The sequence below is a fragment of the Acipenser ruthenus genome, chromosome 17 (genome assembly GCF_902713425.1).
Source record: "Acipenser ruthenus chromosome 17, fAciRut3.2 maternal haplotype, whole genome shotgun sequence".
NCBI classification, from domain to species: Eukaryota; Metazoa; Chordata; class Actinopteri; order Acipenseriformes; family Acipenseridae; genus Acipenser; species Acipenser ruthenus.
In genome coordinates, this window is record NC_081205.1 from 28,662,731 (window position 1) to 28,683,041 (window position 20,311).

At 35.6% G+C, this 20,311-nt stretch overlaps 2 protein-coding genes, 1 long non-coding RNA gene and 1 pseudogene across 3 annotated transcripts; 1 reads left to right on the forward strand and 3 right to left on the reverse strand.

The window, feature by feature from the left end:
- Positions 1-807: 807 nt before the first annotated feature.
- Positions 808-5,295, reverse strand: LOC117423365 (extracellular calcium-sensing receptor-like; annotated as a pseudogene).
- On the forward strand, positions 1,339-16,855 carry LOC131697980 (uncharacterized). Its single transcript, XR_009307594.1, has 4 exons — positions 1,339-1,451; positions 7,247-7,331; positions 13,210-13,357; positions 16,745-16,855. It is a non-coding gene; the product is annotated as an uncharacterized LOC131697980 (long non-coding RNA).
- On the reverse strand, positions 6,689-10,724 carry LOC131697979 (extracellular calcium-sensing receptor-like). The gene is made up of 6 exons (XM_058990319.1): positions 10,511-10,724; positions 9,929-10,220; positions 8,573-9,388; positions 8,248-8,475; positions 7,790-7,913; positions 6,689-7,599 (listed from the first exon to the last, which is right to left on the reverse strand). Exons 1-6 carry the CDS (start codon positions 10,714-10,716, stop codon positions 6,689-6,691), a joined length of 2,577 nt encoding a protein of 858 aa, XP_058846302.1. The 5' UTR covers positions 10,717-10,724.
- On the reverse strand, positions 13,538-17,026 carry LOC117423370 (extracellular calcium-sensing receptor-like). The gene is made up of 5 exons (XM_034039008.3): positions 16,772-17,026; positions 15,523-16,350; positions 15,144-15,371; positions 14,751-14,874; positions 13,538-14,536 (listed from the first exon to the last, which is right to left on the reverse strand). Exons 1-5 carry the CDS (start codon positions 17,024-17,026, stop codon positions 13,617-13,619), a joined length of 2,355 nt encoding a protein of 784 aa, XP_033894899.3. The 3' UTR covers positions 13,538-13,616.
- Positions 17,027-20,311: the final 3,285 nt, after the last annotated feature.

Here is a 20,311-nt window from a genome sequence, read left to right on the forward strand (position 1 = left end):
CTTTGTGAATATGCTATGTGAAAAACACCAATTCAATAACCATTAAAAAGTGGTCGAATGAGGCAGGCTGCACTTGCGGTTCTTCAACACAACCTAAAATCTTCTCAGAAACCCAGTTTAAGAAAGCTGCACGATATGAGTAGTCACACAAGGCCAAATTGGAACACTGACAGAAACATTTAAATGTACCCTCACATATGTTAATGTTAACTAGGTCATTTGAAATAATTTTGAAGGAGAATTCCTCCCGCTAAAAGAAATATGTAAAACTGATTTGCCCGAAAGGTGCTACCAAAATAGTGTGACAAAAAGGTGCCACTTATTTTAGCATTTTGCATACAGATTTCCAAGTCAATTTGTTATGATTGATTTTCTATGAAGTGTAATATACATTTCATAGTTAGTGAATCAATTCAATTCTTGATGATTAGTGGATTGATTGCATGATGTTTAAGGAGTGGTGACTTGAACTGCTGTACAAAAGAAGGATTGCAGTTATTTAACTTTGCTGAACCTTGTGGGATTTTAATTTGCATTAATAACCAAGAACAATAAGTAAAGATTTTATTAGAAACAAGTAGCTTATTTCCCAATGAACCTCAAACAACTCAAAAAGTAATTAATACATTAAAACATTATGGAAAGTCATATACAACATTTTTTGTTCCTAAAGGATAAAGATTAGTCTGTCCGTCCGTCCACCTTTTTCAAATAGATTCAATAAATAAATAAATAAATACAATTATAAATCAATGTGCACAACTAGAAATGGTTGCATACATTAACATAACTTTTCTTACAGTATTTCTAAAGTGACTTTGAGGGCATTTTGCCCATCATATGTTTCCTTGTGTTATTTTCCGGTTTTAATAATATAATATAACATTTGGGAACAAAAATACAGAAGAGCAAACCAAAGCTGGAAGCTAAAATTGCAAATATTTCTACAGCAACTGTGTACTTCCCAGGTGAACTGATATAGGCTGGGATAAATGTGATCCAAACAGCACAGAATATGAGCATGCTAAATGTAATAAATTTAGCTTCATTAAAGTTATCTGGCAGCTTCCTGGCCAGAAAAGCGAGCACAAAGCACATGGCTGCAAGCAATCCAATATACCCTAACACAGCATAAAATGCAGCTGCAGATCCCAGGTCACATTCTAAAATGATTCTGTCTTTGTAAGATTGCATGTTTTTATAAGGGAATGGAGGGGATATTATTAACCAAAATGTGCATATCAAGACTTGTACAAGAGTGAAAATCAAAACTTAAGCGTTGCTGGATGGGTCCAAACCATTTCATAACATTGGTACTCGGTAAAGTAGCAGTAAACGCCATTAACACAACTATTGTTTTCCCCAGAACACAAGAGAGGCACAGGACAAATGTGATCCCAAAGGCAGTGTGGCATAACATGCAGGACCACTCAGAGGGCTGGCCAATGAAAGTAAGTGCACAAAGGAAACACAGTGCTAATGAAAACAGAAGAAGGAAACTGAGTTCAGAGTTATTAGCTTTAACAATGGGAGTATCTCTGTAACTAAAGAAAACAACAGCTATAGCAGTGGTTATACATGCTCCAACCAACGAGAATATCACCAGCAGCATCCCCATGATTTCTCCGAATGACAGGAATTCAATGTCCTTTAAGATGCATTGGTTGTTTTGTTCATTCGACCAGTATTCCAAGCGACACCTAATACAATCAACAGAATCTGCAAGAAAAACAACAATTATTAGGAAAACATATCTTGCAAAAATAGGTTTTCTCTGTTAGTACATCATTATTGTGTATATAAAATCTAATAACCACTCTACAGTATTTGAACAGGAAATGCAACCCAATCTCAAAAACGCCCAGTAATTTGTGCAGGAACCTTTTGATAAGCATGAATGTATGACTTGATTTGTCAAACTTTTCCAACCTTGCACCCTAAGCAAATTTCATAGTTTCCTGGTAACTGAGCTTTCTTAAAAGCCTCTACAAAACCCCAGATTCGCTCATATTGCTCATATTTCAGAGGGGGATCTATTTTCATGTGTTTATAACAGTTTTCTCTAGCAATGAGCTGTTACAATGGATAATACAGATTTTTTAGAGGCTATCTAATTCTCGTAGCTTGATAAACAGCCTCAATAATAAATCATAAGAATATTTCACAAAACAGGAAGAAAACAAATAATCAGTGTTTGTTTTACAAATATACAGTATTTACCTGTCTGATTGCTGATTTCACCCTCAGCACATGCTATGCAGTCAAAGCAACAAACAGGCTTTCCTTTTTGAACAGCCTTCCGAGTGCCTGGAGGACAGCTCTCACTGCACACTGACTTAGGCATCTGTAAAGTAGATAAATACACACCATAGATATCCTACAGTAAATAAATAAATACCAGTAAAAAAAAAACTTAAACTTTAAGCATAAGCATTTAGTACTTAGTTTGTTTTAAGAATGTATCTCAGTCCGGAGCATTGAATTTTAAGATTCATGTACAGTAATGATTAAACATGCTTACTGGAGAAATCCCTGATCATTACTTTATTAGAACTAGTCAAACACATAAATACATTTTTTAAAAACAAAGCCTTTCAAACCAATTTGCAACCATCAGTTAGACTGCGTAGAATGTTTAAAATTGGGCCAATATAACTGGCCAAAAATGAATGCAATGTTACAAATGCATACTGACCTATGGAATGTTGCTAGCCAGCGACGTTACAGGAAGTTACACACACGCGCACACATACATATAACATACCTTCTTCTCATCACCAGCCCAGACAATGCTCACTTTGTTCATTGCAAACTGTTGTCCTGCTAGTAAAGATGCATCATAGTAACCAATTGTTACGAATTTTGTGATATGTTCATTGTCTAGTTGCCAGTTTACCAATTCATATCTTGCTGATGGATTGCCATTATTGTCAAAGTAGACTCTCTCTCCAGTTTTGGTTGTAAAATTCACCGTTTTCAGGTAATGAAACACCTGTAAATGGAAGCATGTTAATGTCTTTTTTTTTTTTTTTGAAAGATAGATATTAGTTTTGAAATTAAATTCTACATTACCTGCCATGGTTCAATCTCCATGCTATTTGCACATGTCGGAATATCAAAGTCATTGTGTTTGCAAGTAAATACATTGTGAAGGGCAGAGGCTATAGCATACACTGCTTTATAAACGTTATTGGAAATTCTCAGCTCAGATACATCTGTGTACTGGTTGTGTAATTCTTTTAAGCTTTCAAACCCTGTACATCTTTTTGTACTGGTAGTATCTTCTTGGGTTGTCAGGATACAGCTGAAAGCAGTTTCCCAGAACTCTTTCAAAAAAGTGTTGCCAGGAGCTTGAGATGGATGGACATTTAATAAAAAATCATTCAAGCCTGTTATTACTGATTTACTGATGGCAAAACCAATTGCTCCACTCAAAACTCTATAACCTTCTTTTGTTGCAAGGTTTCTGGCAGTAATCCATGATTCACTGCCAATCCACTGAAATCCAGTAATATTCTGAAGCAACATTTCTTGTAACAAAACTGCCATCTCTCCTTGAGACAGGAAAGCTACAATAACTTTTGCAGTGCCCTTCTTGATAACATCTACTGCTTTAAGAATCTTCTCTCTCGGATCAGTTCTATAAATGGCCTCTGAATATTCAATACAAACACCCTCCTGTCTGGCTGCTTTCACAAAGGTAGCCATTCCTGAGTTGCCATAATCATTGTTACTTCTGATTGCGCCAATCCAAGCCCATCCGAAATGCTTCACAAGCTGTGCCAGGGCTCTGCTTTGATAATAATCACTTGGTATGGTTCTGAAAAACGAAGGAAATTCATTCCTGTTGCTCAAACATGCACAGGTAGCAAAGTGACTAATCTGTAAAAAGTTTGAAACAAAACAAGGTTGTTATCATTTCAATGTTTGAAAGCAGATAGATGTGAAATTGAGAAACACTAAAAGTATTTGATATGTCTTGTGTCTCATGAATCTGAAGTATCAAACCCTTCTGAGCAGTATGTGTAGAACTTAGTAAAAGCAAGAATGGTTTCATTCCTATTACTGACACTTCAAGGTGCTGAATCACTTTAACGGGGCAATATTAGTCAGTTCTTTGGATTTGGAAATCTTTTTCTTCTGGTCTCTAAGGAGTCCCACTTACTTGTTCTGTGTCCTTTGTTCTGATTGTGTTTGTTGTGACAAAGTCCAATTCAAGTATCAAGGATAACATTGTTTTGTTGGGGAGGAAACAACTAATGTTTTTTTTCTTTTTCTTTTTGTTAAGCCTAAATTTACACATTTAAAATGGTCAAACTATAAGTAGAAGGTATTATTTAATTATATCTCACCACAGGGATGCGAAAAGGTCCGATTGTTGTTGAAACTGCAATGGTGGGTGATGATCCAGACTCTCCTATTATAGCTTGAACAGTAGCTGCTTTTCTGCAGGACTTGTCAGAGAGTCCTTCTTCCTGCCTGTTCACTAAAGCCATTGCTGCTTTTATAGCGAGAGGAACGGAACCACAAGCATCATAGATCTTATAGCCCAGGAACACTCCAGGAAGGATTTCTGTACTGTTATTGATTTCTTCTATGGCAAAGATCATTGTTTGTGCAAATCGAAATTCTCTATAGTTTAAGCTAAAGAAAATGTACCAATAATTTGACTGAGTAGGACAAAGTAATTGGTTGTTTTTGATTAAAAAAAACAACTTTCAAATATAATTGAATCCATCAATGCAATGTATGTGCTAACTCAAGTAATCAAAGTTCTGTAAAGTGTAGGCATAGAACTGTGTCAAGACAGCATTATTCATGGCCAAAGCTATAACTTGTTATTAGTATTAAAATCACAGACATTTCAAACACTGGTATCAACTACTGTACTTGCACAGTGAACTTGCTATTTTTTATATGCATGCTACTTTAAATAAATACAGCTAATTAAGAACAGTATTTGAAAAAAGTTAAACAGATATCTGTATGAATATTAAATAAGTAAGAATGGAAAAAAAAGATAGAATATATAATATTTAAAAATGAAAGCTAAGCTAGACTAGGTTTCAACAAACATCTTTTAACCAACCTTTTGCATTTCACTGGTTCTGGTTTGGTTTTAAAAGTAAGTATTTCATCAGCAGTCTTGCTGTGGATTGAAAAGATCCCTCCAATTATAATGTCTCCATCCTTCGATAACAGTGGAAATTCTACTCTTCCTTGAAGTCTACAAACAGGTACTTCTGCCCTTGTAAAAAGGGCAACTATCACCAATACTGCTGTCCAGAATAGCATATTAGAATGTTGAAAGATGCTTACTACTGTTCAAAGTCAAAAATCATATTGTGTCCTCTTTATATTGTATGGGAGTTCTCAGGGGTGTTAAAATAACGATGGCGTGTTGTCTAAATCATTAGATCTCAGAGGTTGAAATGTTTGATTCTGCCTCCGGAGAAGTGACAGCACAGAAGTCATGCTATTATTATATATTGATTTACAGCCAGTTAAAGGTGTGATTTAACATAACGAGGACCTGGGGATACATGTAGTATGTTGAAAATAATATCTGTCAATAAGTGTAGGATTTGAACGAGCTGCAAATTTGATATAGGTGAAATAGCCTCAGCTATTTAACTATCTGGCTGATCTGTTTTGTTTTGGCGTTTATCATAATTTGGATTTTGTACAATTTTTTGTCACCTCATTATGGTGATATTGATCAAATGACCTTCTTGCAAAAACAGTTGTCCATTAATAGTACCACATACAGAAGAACAATACAGCAATTGTGTCATTGATTGCACTGTGTGTTTTGTTAAAGTGATAGCAGTAACTTTTCTTGTTTTACTTAATCAGGTATATAAAGAGACTGGTTAAGAATTTTCTTGGAAGCATTTGTATAAGCGGTGATGTCTAAACACAAAACAGGCTTTTTATTTGGCAGCAGAATAACCAGTGTTAGGAAAAAAAAATGTTTATGTGATAGAAAAGAGCTGAACTGAACTTCGTAAGGGATTCAAACATTCTGCTGAACAGCAGCAGGGCTTAAAGGGCAGTGAAGCAATATTAGTCAAGAAACCATTGATGTGAGAAGTGAATTGCAGAACAAAGAATCACTGATGCGAGAAATTAACTGCAGAACAATTTTTTTCCTTAAAGGGGAATTATCTGACATGTCCCTACTTACCTGAGAAAGAGTGAGGCTGCAGTGAAATTGTCATTCACAAGCATAGATCATATTTTGAGAACTGTCTCAAAATGTAGGCCAGTTGGGGGAGCCCAAGCTGCGACACTGAGACAGCAGTTAGGGCGACCCTAGACTTGGTTGTGTGAAGTATATGGGCATGCTGCTGGGTAACTGTGTTTAGTAATTTTATATACTGTACTTAGGTTGCATCCAGTAAAAGGGGGTAATTGGGTTAGGGCACTAGTTTGGAGTGCAAAGTCTGATAGGCTGACAGCTGACAGCTATAAAAAGTGAACTATACTAGCCATACAAAGTTAGTTCTAGCATATGTTTCTTAGTTAATCAGCTGAAAGGTGTATTTAATATAGACTTCAAAGTAAACAAAGAATGACGTAGAAGACAGGTATAACAAAAATACATTTGTTTGCAGCAAACAATTCTTTATTCTACAAAACAATACAAATTTACAATACAATTTGAAATACAGTATTAACAAATAACTCAAAGTGATTTTGAGGGCATTTTACCCATCAAGTGTTTCCTTGTATTTGTCTCTGGTTTTAGTAATATAATATAACATTTAGGGACAAAAATACAGAAGAGCAAACCAAAACTGGAAGCTAAAATTGCAAATATTTCTACAGCAACTGTGTACTTCCCAGGTGAGCTGATGTAAGCTGGGATGAAAGTGATCCAAACAGCACAGAATATGAGCATGCTAAATGTAATGTATTTAGCTTCATTAAAGTTATCTGGAAGCTTACGAGCCAGAAAAGCGAGCACAAAGCACATGGCAGCAAGAAAGCCAATATACCCTAACACAGCATAGAATGCTGCAGCAGATCCCAGGTCACATTCTAAAATGATTCTGTCTTTATAGTATGTCATGGTTTTTTTAGGAAAAGGAGGGGATAGTGTTAACCAAAGTGTACATATTAACACTTGTATTAGTGTGCTAATAAACACGCTTGACCACTGGACGGACCCAGAATGTTTCTTAACATTGTTTCCAGGTAACGTGGCTTTAAAAGCCATTAACACAACTATTGTTTTCCCCAGAACACAAGAGAGGCACAGGACAAATGTGATCCCAAAGGCAGTGTGGCGCAACATGCAGGACCACTCAGAGGGCTGGCCAATGAAAGTAAGTGCACAAAGGAAACACAGTGCTAATGAAAACAGAAGAAGGAAACTTAGCTCAGAGTTATTAGCTTTAACAATGGGAGTATGTCTGTAAAGAAAGAAAACAAAAGCTATAGCTATGCCTACACACGTTCCAAACAATGAGAATGTTGCCAGCAATATACCCATGTTGTCTTTGTATGATAGAAATTCAATGTCCTTTAAGATGCACTGATCATGGTTTTCGTTTGACCAGTGTTCCAAATTACACTTTAAACAATCAATGGAATCTGAAAATAAAGTAAAATATATATTTACAGGATTTATATGTATGTATGTGTTTAAGTATGCATACAAGCATATATCTGTCTATCTTTTTTGTACACTGTTGGGACAGTACTTGTTCAAGGCTAGTGTATGTGTCAAACATTTCTTGCAAGGAACCTTCTATTTACTTGCATGTTAAACAATTTTTTGTACCTGTGCAGTTGCTGATTTCTCCTTCAGCACATGGTATGCAGTCAAAGCAACAAACAGGCTTTCCTTTCTGAACAGCCTTCCGAGTGCCTGGAGGACAGCTCTCACTGCACACTGATTTAGGCATCTTGAAAACAAGAATACATTTTAATTGTACAGTTATGCAGTGGCATCATCCTTCAGATGAGACATAAAACCGAGGTCCAATTGCAAGTGACTCTGCAGCAGCAGTTGTGATGCATAGTTCACACACCCAAGTCTCTAAGTCGCTTTGGATAAAAGGGTCTGCTAAATGACTAAATAATAATAAACATGTTATAAGGGGTTGTTTTCATAATGCTTCCATTTTTAACAGAGTATAATGTCAATTAAAAGCATGTGTTAATACATTTATTTTTGTGTATTAGTGTTAAAAGATTTTTTTATTTTATTTTATTTTTTATTTTTATAAAAAACCTTACCGTATGCTGATCACCTGCCCAGACAATGCTGACAGCATTCATTGCAAACTGTTGTCCTGCTGGCAAAGATGCATCATAATAACCAACTGTAACAAATTTTACACTGGCCTCTTTAGTTCGCTGCCAGTTTACTAATTCATATCGTGCTATTGGATCCCCATTTTTATCAAAGTAGACATTCTCTCCAGTTTTAGTTGTAAAATTCACAGTTTTAAGGTTATGTAAAACCTGTAAATAAGGACAAAAGTATGTTTGTTTTATGTTTCATATATTTATGGTTTGCTCAATAGTTTACCACTCAATTGTATTACAGATTGCCTCCTACCTGCCATGGTTCAATATTCATCTTATTTGCACATGTCTTATCAGAAAAGGGTCCTTGGCTGTTTTTGCATGTGAACAAATTATGGAGAGAATAGGCTGCAGCATACACAGCTTTATAAACATTATTGGAAATTCTCAACTCAGATACATCAGTGTAAGTGTTATTCACTTCTCTTAAATTCTCAGACCCTGTGCATTGCTTTAAATCTTCAGTGTTGTCCTGCGTTTGTAGGGTACAACTGAAAGTAGTTTCCCAAAACTCCTTCAAAAGATCATTGCCTGGAACTTGAGAGGGATGAACATTCACTAAAAACTCTTTCAGTCCTCTTATTATTGACTTATTGATTGTGAAGCCTATTGCCCCACCAAGAACTCTATAGCTGTCTTCTGTTGCAAGGTGTCTGGCAGTAATCCAAGATTCACTGCCTATCCACTGCAGGCCAGTGACATTCTGCAGCAATATTTCTCTTAATAAAACTTCCACCTCTCCTTGAGCCAGAAAAGCTACAATAACTTTTGAAGTTGACTTTTTTATAATGTCTACAGTTTTAATTATTTTCTCTTTTGGATTAGTTCTATGTATGGCCTCTGAATATTCAATACAGACACCCTCTTGTTGGGCTGCTTGCATAAAGGTAGCCATTCCTGAGTTGCCATAATCATTGTCACTTCTAATTGCCCCAACCCAAGTCCATCCGAAATGCTTTACAAGCTGTGCCAGGGCTCTGCTTTGATAATAATCACTTGGTATGGTTCTGAAAAACGAAGGGTACTTATTCCTGTTACTCAAACATGCACAGGATGCAAAGTGACTAATCTGGAATTAACAGAAAACAAATCTGTAAGAATTCTGCATTTAAATATTATTCAAGACAGACAAAATTAAAAGATGATAGTGGCTACATATAAATAGTAAATAGTTGGACCCATAGTGTCCAACTATCATTGCTTGAATATCATAGACAGTTTACATATTTCACAGGACTGTTATGCCATTTGCAGTGTTACATTTGTATTATCCCCTTTAGCCTAATAAAACTGATGAAGCTAAAATTAATGAAGATGAGTGTTGTCGTGATACTTGAACAGATCCTGTTGATGGTTTTCTACTCGGATTAAAATAGAAATTTCTGAAGATTATTGAAGAGTAAGTATCTCAAAACTGTGATAACACTTTAAAGAAGAACTGTACACAGCAATAATGCAAGTCTAATTCCCTTAGTCTAAATGCACTTTCTCTCCTCGCTTATTCCTGTAAAAACAATTTAATAAGTTGAATAGTGCTGTGTTAAATACCCCTGTTTTGCCTTCTAAAGGTAAAGCAGGTCCTAATACAAGTGTTAATATGTATACTCACCACAGGAATGTGAAAAGGTCCAGTAGTTGTTGCCATTGCAATGGCTGATGATGATTCTGATTCACCTATGATTGCAGGAACTATAGCTGGTTTGATGCAGGACTTATCGGAGAGTGTTTCTTCCTGGCCATTCATTAATGCCATTGTTGTTCTTATAGAAAGTGGTACAGAACCACAATCGTCATAGATCTTATAGCCCAAAGTTACATTTGGAAGTATTTCTGTGTTGTTATTTATTTCTTCGATGGCAAAGATCATAGTTTGTGCAAATCGAAACTCTCTAAAATTTATACTAGAAAAATACACAAAGTTGTTTAAGCATATATCTTATCTTGTTTCTAATGTTAAAATCCATCAAGTATCTTCTGTTGAATTAAGTTATACTTTTGGGAGCTTTTTGTAAGACAGGAAAACAACATTAGAAACATTAATCATCAGGGCCATGAATAATCACAGTTGATTTAAGCTATCGGGTTTCAGAAATATGAGGCTACAGAAAACAGTTGCTTTTCAATGTTAAAAAAAAACACTTCTTAAAATTGCATTCAGTTTATTCAAAAATATTTTCAAAATTAAACTTACCTGTTGCATTCCAGACGTTCTGGTTTAGTTTTAAATGAAAGTAGCTTATCAGCAGTTTGACTGTGTATTGAAAAGGCACCTCCAAGTATAATATCTCCATCCTTAGATAACTGTGGAAATTCTGCTTTTCCTTGAATTCGGCAACGAGTCTCTATTGCTGTAGTGTTGAAAAAGACAGCCGACAATACTACAGCCCAGAGTAGCATCCTATAATCTTAATGGCAACGCCTATGTCTCAAAATAATAGAATTTCCATTGTTTATATAGAATATTGGGTCCCAAGAGCTTGCATTTGCAATAAACGAATTAGGGACACCCACCAACTCACTGAATCTCAATGGAGTTTGAAATTGCCTAAGAAGGAAGATGTGCCATATTGTTGAGCACAAAATATGAATTTCCTATCTTGAGGCATTATTAATGTGGCTTGTACAGTATGAGTTCCTTGTAGGTATATTTAAATGAGATTGTCTTTTTGGAATAAAGACATAATTGCATAAAAATTGTGGTGCGGATTGGAAACATATTGATCCATTGAATGCAGAACCTATATGAAGAAAGACAGATCCTTTTGGTTTTATTAACACCTTGCTGTATTGTGTGGCAGCTCTGGTGTGACTGTAGTGTGGATGGAGGTTTAACGTAAATCATGTTTTGTAAAAATATATATATATATATAGAGAGAGAGAGAGAGATGTGTGTGTATGTATGTATAAGTATAAATATTTGGGCATATCAATCTAAACAACTGCTCTGCTAGATATGTGTGATTCTTGGGTTTGACTACCCAGTGGACTTCTAGAATGTATTCGCTAGATACTGTGTAGAAGGACAGGACCTTAGGCCTACACTTTGTGTTGAATGACAAGAGGAAGAAGGGAATATATTGCAGAGATAGATATAGAAACAGAAAAAAACAATACCCTCCAAAACTGATGCTTTGGCCCAAATGGTCAACAGGTTTTCTCCATTGCTCTCAAAAATGAATATGAAGCAATGAAGAAAGTAGAGTATGTTCCTGGAATCTGCATCTCCAGTACGTTGAAGAATAAAATACAATTCCTAAATATTAGATAGCCAGATTCCCGGAATGTTTTTAAATGTAGGCTAAAGGCTTATTTTTGGCTTTTGGTCATATACCTCTTTGCATTTTTTGATCTCCTTCCCATTGTACAGACTAGACATTGTCAAGACCCACCTGTTATCTCTTGCTTTCCATGCTCTTTAAACCTGGTATCTTCTATTAGCTGCTGTGTTACTGCTACTATTTCATGAATTATGCTACTATCATATATTATGCATTTCCCACTGTATTTAATGTATTATGATTTTTTTTTTACTGTATAGCATATATTATGCATTTCTCTGTATTTAAAGTATTATGGGTTTTCTTGTTGTTACTGCATCTTGTAAAGCGCATTGTGATGGTGGTCGACTATGAAAGGCGCTATATAAAATAAAGATTGATTGATTGATTAAACTATTAAAAAGTGGGATAGCTTTTTAAGATCATTTCCATATGTGTAAGGTAGCTTGACGTTCAAGGCTGGCTAGCGTCGGGAATAGCAGAGGCAGGAGATTGCACTTTCGGCATACTTGATCATTTATAAAACATCCCAAAATAAACTAACATCCAATCAAAGGCTATCTCAGTGCAGGCCAGCAAGCATGACCTGCTGCTCTCAGCCGTTTCCCTAAATTCCACTGGATCTGTCTCCCATTAATGAATCAATTAGCACCTGGCCACATTCCATACATCTCTTAGCAGGGAGGAGATTCTAAACCCAGCCCTGCCATGTTAAACAAATACATTCAAATAGAAAGAAAAGCAAACAAAACACACTATTTACATGTGTGAGGACTCTGCCCTGCCACACCATATTCTGATAACATTTTGAGGTTGCAAGAAAACATTAACTTCTTCATCAAGTGGCTTATCACAGAGAGTAAGTACATTTGGAGGCAATTGAAAAGCCACTGTTGTCTGGCTTCCTGTTTCAACTTGCTTCCTGGCATCAGTGTTCTCTTTCGTTTTCATTGGTCAAATCAAGTACACAGGCAAATACAGATCAAGATGGTCAATAGGGGAAGCAGCTGGTTGGCTGAGTGGAGGTTGAAAGGGGAGTTCAATCATCATTAATTAATCAGGGGCGTTATCTGTTTTATATGCCTTGTATCCAAACAGTACTGAGTCAGACAGCGATACTGACAGACAGCCTCCATATTCCCCTAAATTATCATACACTTCATTACTTGTGCTAAGGAATGTCTTGTATGTTTTAACTGTACAGTGGATAATAATTATCTTGGGATAGAGAATTATAATTGTAGGCGTTGACTAATTGAACATGTTTAGCTGTTTATGCCTATTAAAACTAGTTTAAAATGAGTCATGTAAGTGATTGACTTACAGTTAATTAGGTGAAACTGGATACTGTGGACATATGTGTTTTACAAATCTGCAGTTTACCTTTTTACTGTAGTTTTTCTGACAAACCATAATTCAGTTTTAAATCTTTTGTATAAAAGGCTATATGTTCTATAATAGCGTGGATATTGTTTTAAGGGGAATATTTTATAGTTTTATATTTGTATTCTTAATATGCTAGTTAATAAAAAAAAATAAGAAAAAACTGGTAACAATTCTGATAATGATCATTTCAATTCTCACATTCATTCATTGTTTTCTGTCTCAACAGATGAAAACTTTAATTCCATACAGAGACCAAGCCAGTAAACCCATCAAGTGTCCTCAGGTGAAAATATAGACAGAGTTGATGACAAAAAATATCAGAATCCATCAGCTGAACTTCCCCTGGAAGTTGGGATTGCTTTCCAACTAAAGAGGTGAGGGATGATAATATATTAGGTCTGATCCTTAATTGTGTTGGTACAATAATGCAAACCATAATGGAAACACATTTTTCCAAATAATTCACTTAAACCATTGTTCAATTTAAAACCTTTATTTATACAGATTAAGCAGTTAACATACATTAACATTATGCATATTTCCATAGCTGTCAATTTCAGCTTCCACACACCTACAGTAATTCAGAATCTTTGTATATACCTGCAGTTTTACAGTTTACACACAGGATATTGTTTAGCTTTTATTGCTTGTACTACCACTTGCTTTCCCCATAATGTACAGTTTAGTGTTTTTCTCTGGTTTAAGTAAAATGATGTAGCATTTTGGTGCAAATATGCAGAAAAGCAGCCCAAAACTCGATGAAAGAATAGCAAATATTTCAACTGCAACAGTGTATTTTCCTGGTGAACTGACATACGCAGGTATAAAGGCTATCCATACAGCACAAAAGATGAGCATACTAAATGTAATGAATTTGGCCTCATTGAAATTGCCTGGGAGTTTCCTTGCTAAAAATGCAAGAACAAAGCACATACAAGCCAAAACCCCAATGTAGCCCAAGACGCACCAAAATGCCAAGGTAGACCCAACATCACATTCCAAAATAATCTTTGAACTTTGATATTTAGTGTTTTTTGAAGGGAAGGGGGGCATAGCAATCAACCATATAGCACAGATTATAATCTGAACAGAAGTGCAAGCGGAAATCATAATTCTTTGTTGTATGGGTCCAAACCATTTCATGATATTACTGCCAGGCTGTGTGGATTTAAAGGCCATCAGCACCACTACTGTTTTACCAAGAATACAAGATATGCACAGTGAGAAAGTGATGCTAAACACAGTGTGCCTAAACATGCAAGACCAATTAGCTGGCTGACCTATGAATGCAATAGAAGACAGGAAACACAGTGCCAGTGACTGCAGAATGAAAAAGCTGAGTTCAGAGTTGTTGACACGGACTATTGGAGTGTTTTTGTAATGAAGGAACACAGTAAGGACACCAATTGTAAGGCAGGCTCCAAACAAGGCAATCACAGTTAATGTGACCCCCATTTCATCGTACGTAAGGTATTCAATTTCTTTGGGTATGCATTCAGTTCTTTCAGCATTTGACCAGAAATCCGCAGGGCATTGCATACATTCTATTGAATCTGCAGAGGAAAACACATAAACAACTTGCAGTTAGATTACATCAAGCATTTCAGTTACTGGACATTTAGAAATCCTGTTCTGTTCTTTTTTTTTTTTTTTTTTTAATATGTGTTACATGTATGCATGTTTTACTATGGTATATTTTAGTACATTGCCACAATTTTCCTAAGCATTGTGGAGAAAAGGTTGTGACACAATGAGTTAAACACATACCTGTCTGATCACTAATCTCGCCATCAGCACATGGTAGACAGTCAAAGCAACAAAGAGGCTCTCCTCGACGAACCCCTTTCCTTGTACCAGGGGGGCAGCTTTCAGTGCATACTGAACTCGGTACCTTAAAATCAACCAGAGAGCAGTAAATACCTACTGTAGTCTATAACAAATACAGCAATTATTATATAAAAGAAGTTAACAACATAAGGTTTTATATAACACATACATAATTATTCCATGCAGAGAATAATTATGGTTATTCATTTTTAAGACTAATTTTATGTTTATTATGAAGACATAACATATTCTGATCTTCTTATAAAGATTTCAATGTAATTAGAAAAAAAATAATCCTTACAAAGCAGATAAAAGAGGCTGTTTGCATCTTGCCTTAGTCTGGTCGCTATTCCATATTATAGCTTCTTCATGTATCACCAGCTCATTCCCAGCACCTTCAGAAGCATCATAAAGTCCCACAGTAACAAACCATATGTTTCCATCTGCACGTCTCTGCCAGTTCATAATATCATAAGATGCAATGGGGTCCCCATTTTTATCAAAGCTTATTTTCTCACCCAAGCTATTAGTGAACGACACCTTCTGAATGTAGTGTTGAAGCTTAAAGGAAATTAAATAAATCAATAAACAGTTTTGCCTATACATATAAAATTACTTGCACTACTTCTATACATTTACCATGGTATACTGTGCAAAACATTTGAAAATGATATTAAATGTACCCTGCCTAGTAATTAATTAAATATTTTACCTGAAAAGGCTCGATGTTTGAAATATCTGCACATGTGAAATTATCAAATGGTCCTTTATCAGGCTCACAGTTTATCAAATTGTGCAACGACTGAGCAACAGCATATACTGCTTTATAAACATTGTAAGAGATTCTGGGACTAGCTACGTCTGTGTATTCACTATACTTTTCTTCTAAAGATTCATGGCCAGTACACAAAGGCAGCCCTCTCCCAGACTGGTTAGTGGTGTTTGAAGGTTGAAATGTGCATCCAAACATAGTGCTCCAGAGCTCCTTGACTAGAGCATTGTCAGGGTACAGCGATGGATGAACTTTAAGCAGGAAGTCTTTTAAACCAGGAATCTCCCCCTTGCGAATGGCAAATCCAATTGTACCACCTAGTGATGGGTAGAATTCTCTGGATGAAAACAAGGAATCTGTTATCCAGGCTTCGCTTGCTATCCACTGAATGCCTGTGATATTTTGCCGTACATACTCTGTCACAAATGGGTAGAGATCACCTCCTCCAGCAAATGATATGACCACCTTTGCAGAGGATTTCTTTATTATGTCTAAAATTTCAAGAATCCTTTTTCTGCTGTACACTTTAGGAATAACTTCATAGTAGGCCAAACAGACTCCGTTTTTTTTAAATTCCTCAATTAACGCTTGAAATGCATATCTCCCATAGTCTCCCTCTTCTGAGACTGCGCCAACCCAGGCCCAGCCAAAGTGCTTTACCAGCTGTGCGATGGCTTTCACCTGGTAATTATCATTTGGAACCGTTCGAAAAAAATTTGGATACTCATTTCTGTTGCTTAGGCAAGAACATGTTGCAATGTAACTTATCTAAAAAAAAAAAAGAAATATATATTTTCACTTTGGAAACAGTTATACCCGCTGTTTTATCCTATTTAATATTGAATTGCTAAATTAACACCAACTCATAGATCTATCAACTTCAATATTATTGAGACTACTCAGACATAAATCAAATAACTACAGATCTGTTCATCAGTCCAATCACAATGATTTTGCTTTTTTGAGCCTCTTATGAATTGGAATCTGCACCACTGTAAGAAATAATATACAGAACTGGTTAAAGTAGACATATACTTCAAAACAAACTAATAATACTGTGATAGTGGAGCATTTAAAAAAGAAAAAAAAAACTGTTTAAGCAATTAAGATATTCTATAGGCCCTTACATTTGTTCTGATATGACTTGTTGTATTTATTTTAGGTAGACCCAAACTTAAATGTAATTTACCATGGGGATTTTAAAAGGTTGCAGTGTTCTTGATACAATAATGGACTGTGATGATCCAGAGTCCCCAATGATGACTTTCACAGGTGATGCTCCAGAGCACATCATACTTGAAACTTCTTTGCGCCCATTAAGAACTGAGAGAGTGGCTCGTAATGCAGCCACATGTGTGGTACAGGAATCATAAATCTTATAGCCCAAAGTAATATTTGGAAGAAGACTTGGATTCTCGTTGATTTCTTTAATAGCAAATCTCATTGTCTGTGCCCAACGAAATGATCTAGAGTCAAAGCTGCAAAATAGGTATATGCATATAATTCTGTTACTCACTTTTTCTTGTCAAATAAAAACATACATTTATTGCTGCATAAATCTTGTGCAATTATGTAGCACTGGTAACCTGTCAAATACACAAGACTAGAACCTGCATACTGTGGCACAAATTAATACAGCCCTGTGTAATCCTATTATGCATTCTCTTAAAAATATGTATGTTATTTTTCTCTACAAATACGAACAGAATTTACATGCACATTAAGATCTCTGTTTTAAAGGTTGACAATCATTGTGAATCATGTTTTGTTGCAATCAGCATATAATGTCTGTTTAATTTGTGAAATAAAACCATTGTTTCTATGTATAAAGATGTATATGTTAATTATGGCTGTGACTTTTAAATAACTTAAAGTATGTTTAGTAAAATCTTTATCAATGTTGTTGCTCTTTGTGGTTTGTCCCTGCTGACAGGAGTTACCTACAGTATAAGCAATAAACGTGTTGTATGCATACATGTCATTCTGTCTTTCTTATCCACCTAAAGTAATACACTGCATGCCTCACTTAAGTCTAGTGACTGGAATTACCCAGTCACAGTTCTAATTATAATAATTTAAAAAATGAATTGTTCTGTAGAATTAGCAGCCTGTTCACTTTGAAATATGTACAGTACAGCTGCCGCAGCATTAAGGCGTTAGATAAACATGCTGAATGATTAAGTCTTGGCTAATGAGCATGTTAGGTTTCATCAGCTTAGTTTACAGACTATGTCTCTGGGAATCTACTTGAAAAAGCAAAGCAAGTGGAAAGCCTTTGAATGACTGTTCCCCTTTGAATTCACTGTCACAGTACATATGTTTGGTATATATTCCACTGCGTGTGTTTTGTCTAAGAAAATAACCCCGACATGTCTTACCTTCATTTTAATAGAAAAGCATCAATCTTAGAACAATATGTCCACTCACCCTTGGCATGCTGAAGCTGCAGGTTTGTAGGTGTAGTTGAGTTCAGGAACGACTACTCGGTAATGCATAGGGAACAGTCCTCCAATAATGATGTCTCCATCTGCAAGCAATGCAGGCAACTCAAAGTTCCCCTGAAGTGTGCAGGCAGCTTCTGTCATTGTACCTGGGCTAAACAGAGCCAAGATCAAAAGAAGCTGCATTGCTGTAGCCTGTGCCATACTGAGTTGTCTTATTTACTATTGATTTATTTATTTATGGCTTGCCCTATTTGTACTTTGTTATTTTTGTTTTACACACTGGGATAGGTTGTTAATATAAGAATGCAGGACCTGTGCCTATAATCCCAATAGATATCTAACGCACTGCCTTGTATGCACAACATGAGGTGCAGTCTCTTCATTTCCTGTTTCCAAAGTCATTCCAAAGCGTTTTATTATTCTTTCAAATTCTACTTTGTGTACGGTATAAGTAATAACAAAGCATAAAAAGTGGAATCAACTTACAGGTTAGAGATGTTCATTTAATCCTGCAGAAATGTTGTTAAAAAAATTATAATAATAAATAAAAATAAAAACAGGAAATATATGCTCATGAGCTTCTTGTCATTTTACTGAGGATCATGGGAAACACCTGATTATTGTAAATGAGACCCTGAGTGCCAATGGAATGACTTTTGACACAGTAAGAGAGGAGGGGGGTTCTTGAATACAGCAGTATGTGCCTTATGTTACATCTTTTTGTTTCTTGTTAAAATCATTTATTTAAAACAAAGTCAGGGATGCACACCCAGTTGTGTAAAACATAAAAATCCCTGAAATTAATTTTTGTATCTTTCCATTGCAAGCATCACATATTGACTGAATGGAAATGTTAAATTGTTGAAAGTAATCTTGTTAATTTCAATAAGAAGGCTAAATTTGGCTTTTTTTTTTTTATTGGATTGTACCAATAAAAAGTAAGACCCATTCAGTTGGAGTAGTAAATAATTATATATATATATTATATATATAAATATATATATATATATTAACAACATAAATGTGCTTAGAATACCTATAGTCATATTTTACATTTGTCTGTATTGTTTTTTAATGTTTATAAATGTTGTAATGTTTATAAAAGAATTGACACATTGAATTAGAAGAAGCACTTGTGAAGTTTCCTGGCAGTGTCTTTTACAGGTAACTGAATTAATGTGATGTTCATAGAACCTGAATGATCGTGTTCATCACAGAGTAGCACTACAGATTTGTATTGTTCATCTTGGATCTCAGGTGTATTCTCTTAAACCATATTCATTAAAGCTGTAAGCCTGGGCTACCGCATTAGCTTGAACATGCACATCAATGCAACCAAACCTATATTAACAAACAGAAAGAAATGCCACTAAGGTAAAGTCTGTACAATTTAATTAAGAGCTGGATTGCTGTAAGCACTTTGTTTTGCTGCTTGACAAAACAATATGAATTAACATGTTTCCTTCCTTTCACTCGCTTAAATTCGTACACCAATCCACAAATGTAATAAATAAATAAATACATCACAATGACCTGTACTAAAAGCTATTCAAGTTGACGGTTAGAAAGGAATTGTATGTATAAACAAAAATATGTGGGTATGTTATATCCCTTAAAAAACTCATGACAAACCACACATTTATTTGTGATTTTCCATGCCAATGACATTCATACTCTGGATTCACCAATGTGCTACATTAAAGGTAAAGTACATAAAATGTTTGAAAAACATGCTTGTTTTACTTTCTTTTAAACTTTAAAAAAAAAAAAATAACCAAAAATTTAAACACAGGGAAAGTTATGCTTTAAACAATGTTAGATTTTTAACATTTACAAGGTGTGAGAGGATCTGTGTAGCGGGTGAGTGTTGCATTCAGTTCAGTGAGACACTGATCTTTCAAAGAGCTCCAGGGGAGCCTCAAGAGGTTTCAGATTAAGAACATGTTCTTGATTCCAAGCAGCCTCTAGTGGATGATTTCTTGAATGGCATTCACACCATGTGAATCTTGTAGGTAATGGATTTAATAATGGGTAAGACTGCTTGGCCCCTGACACGTGTGGAAGCAGGTGTGTCTTGTCCAGTGTTGAAGGTTTTCGTGATTTGGACCTCTAACATATACAGTATGTTGCTTGTCACAATGCATTGCACACATCTGCAGGCTTCACTCATTAGGACCCTCCTCATGCAACCTGGACTGTGCTCTCCAGTGGTAGTTTTCTGCAAGCACTGCCATTCCAAGAACACCGGGGTGGACTTTAAGAGTGTTGTGTGACATGAAAAACAA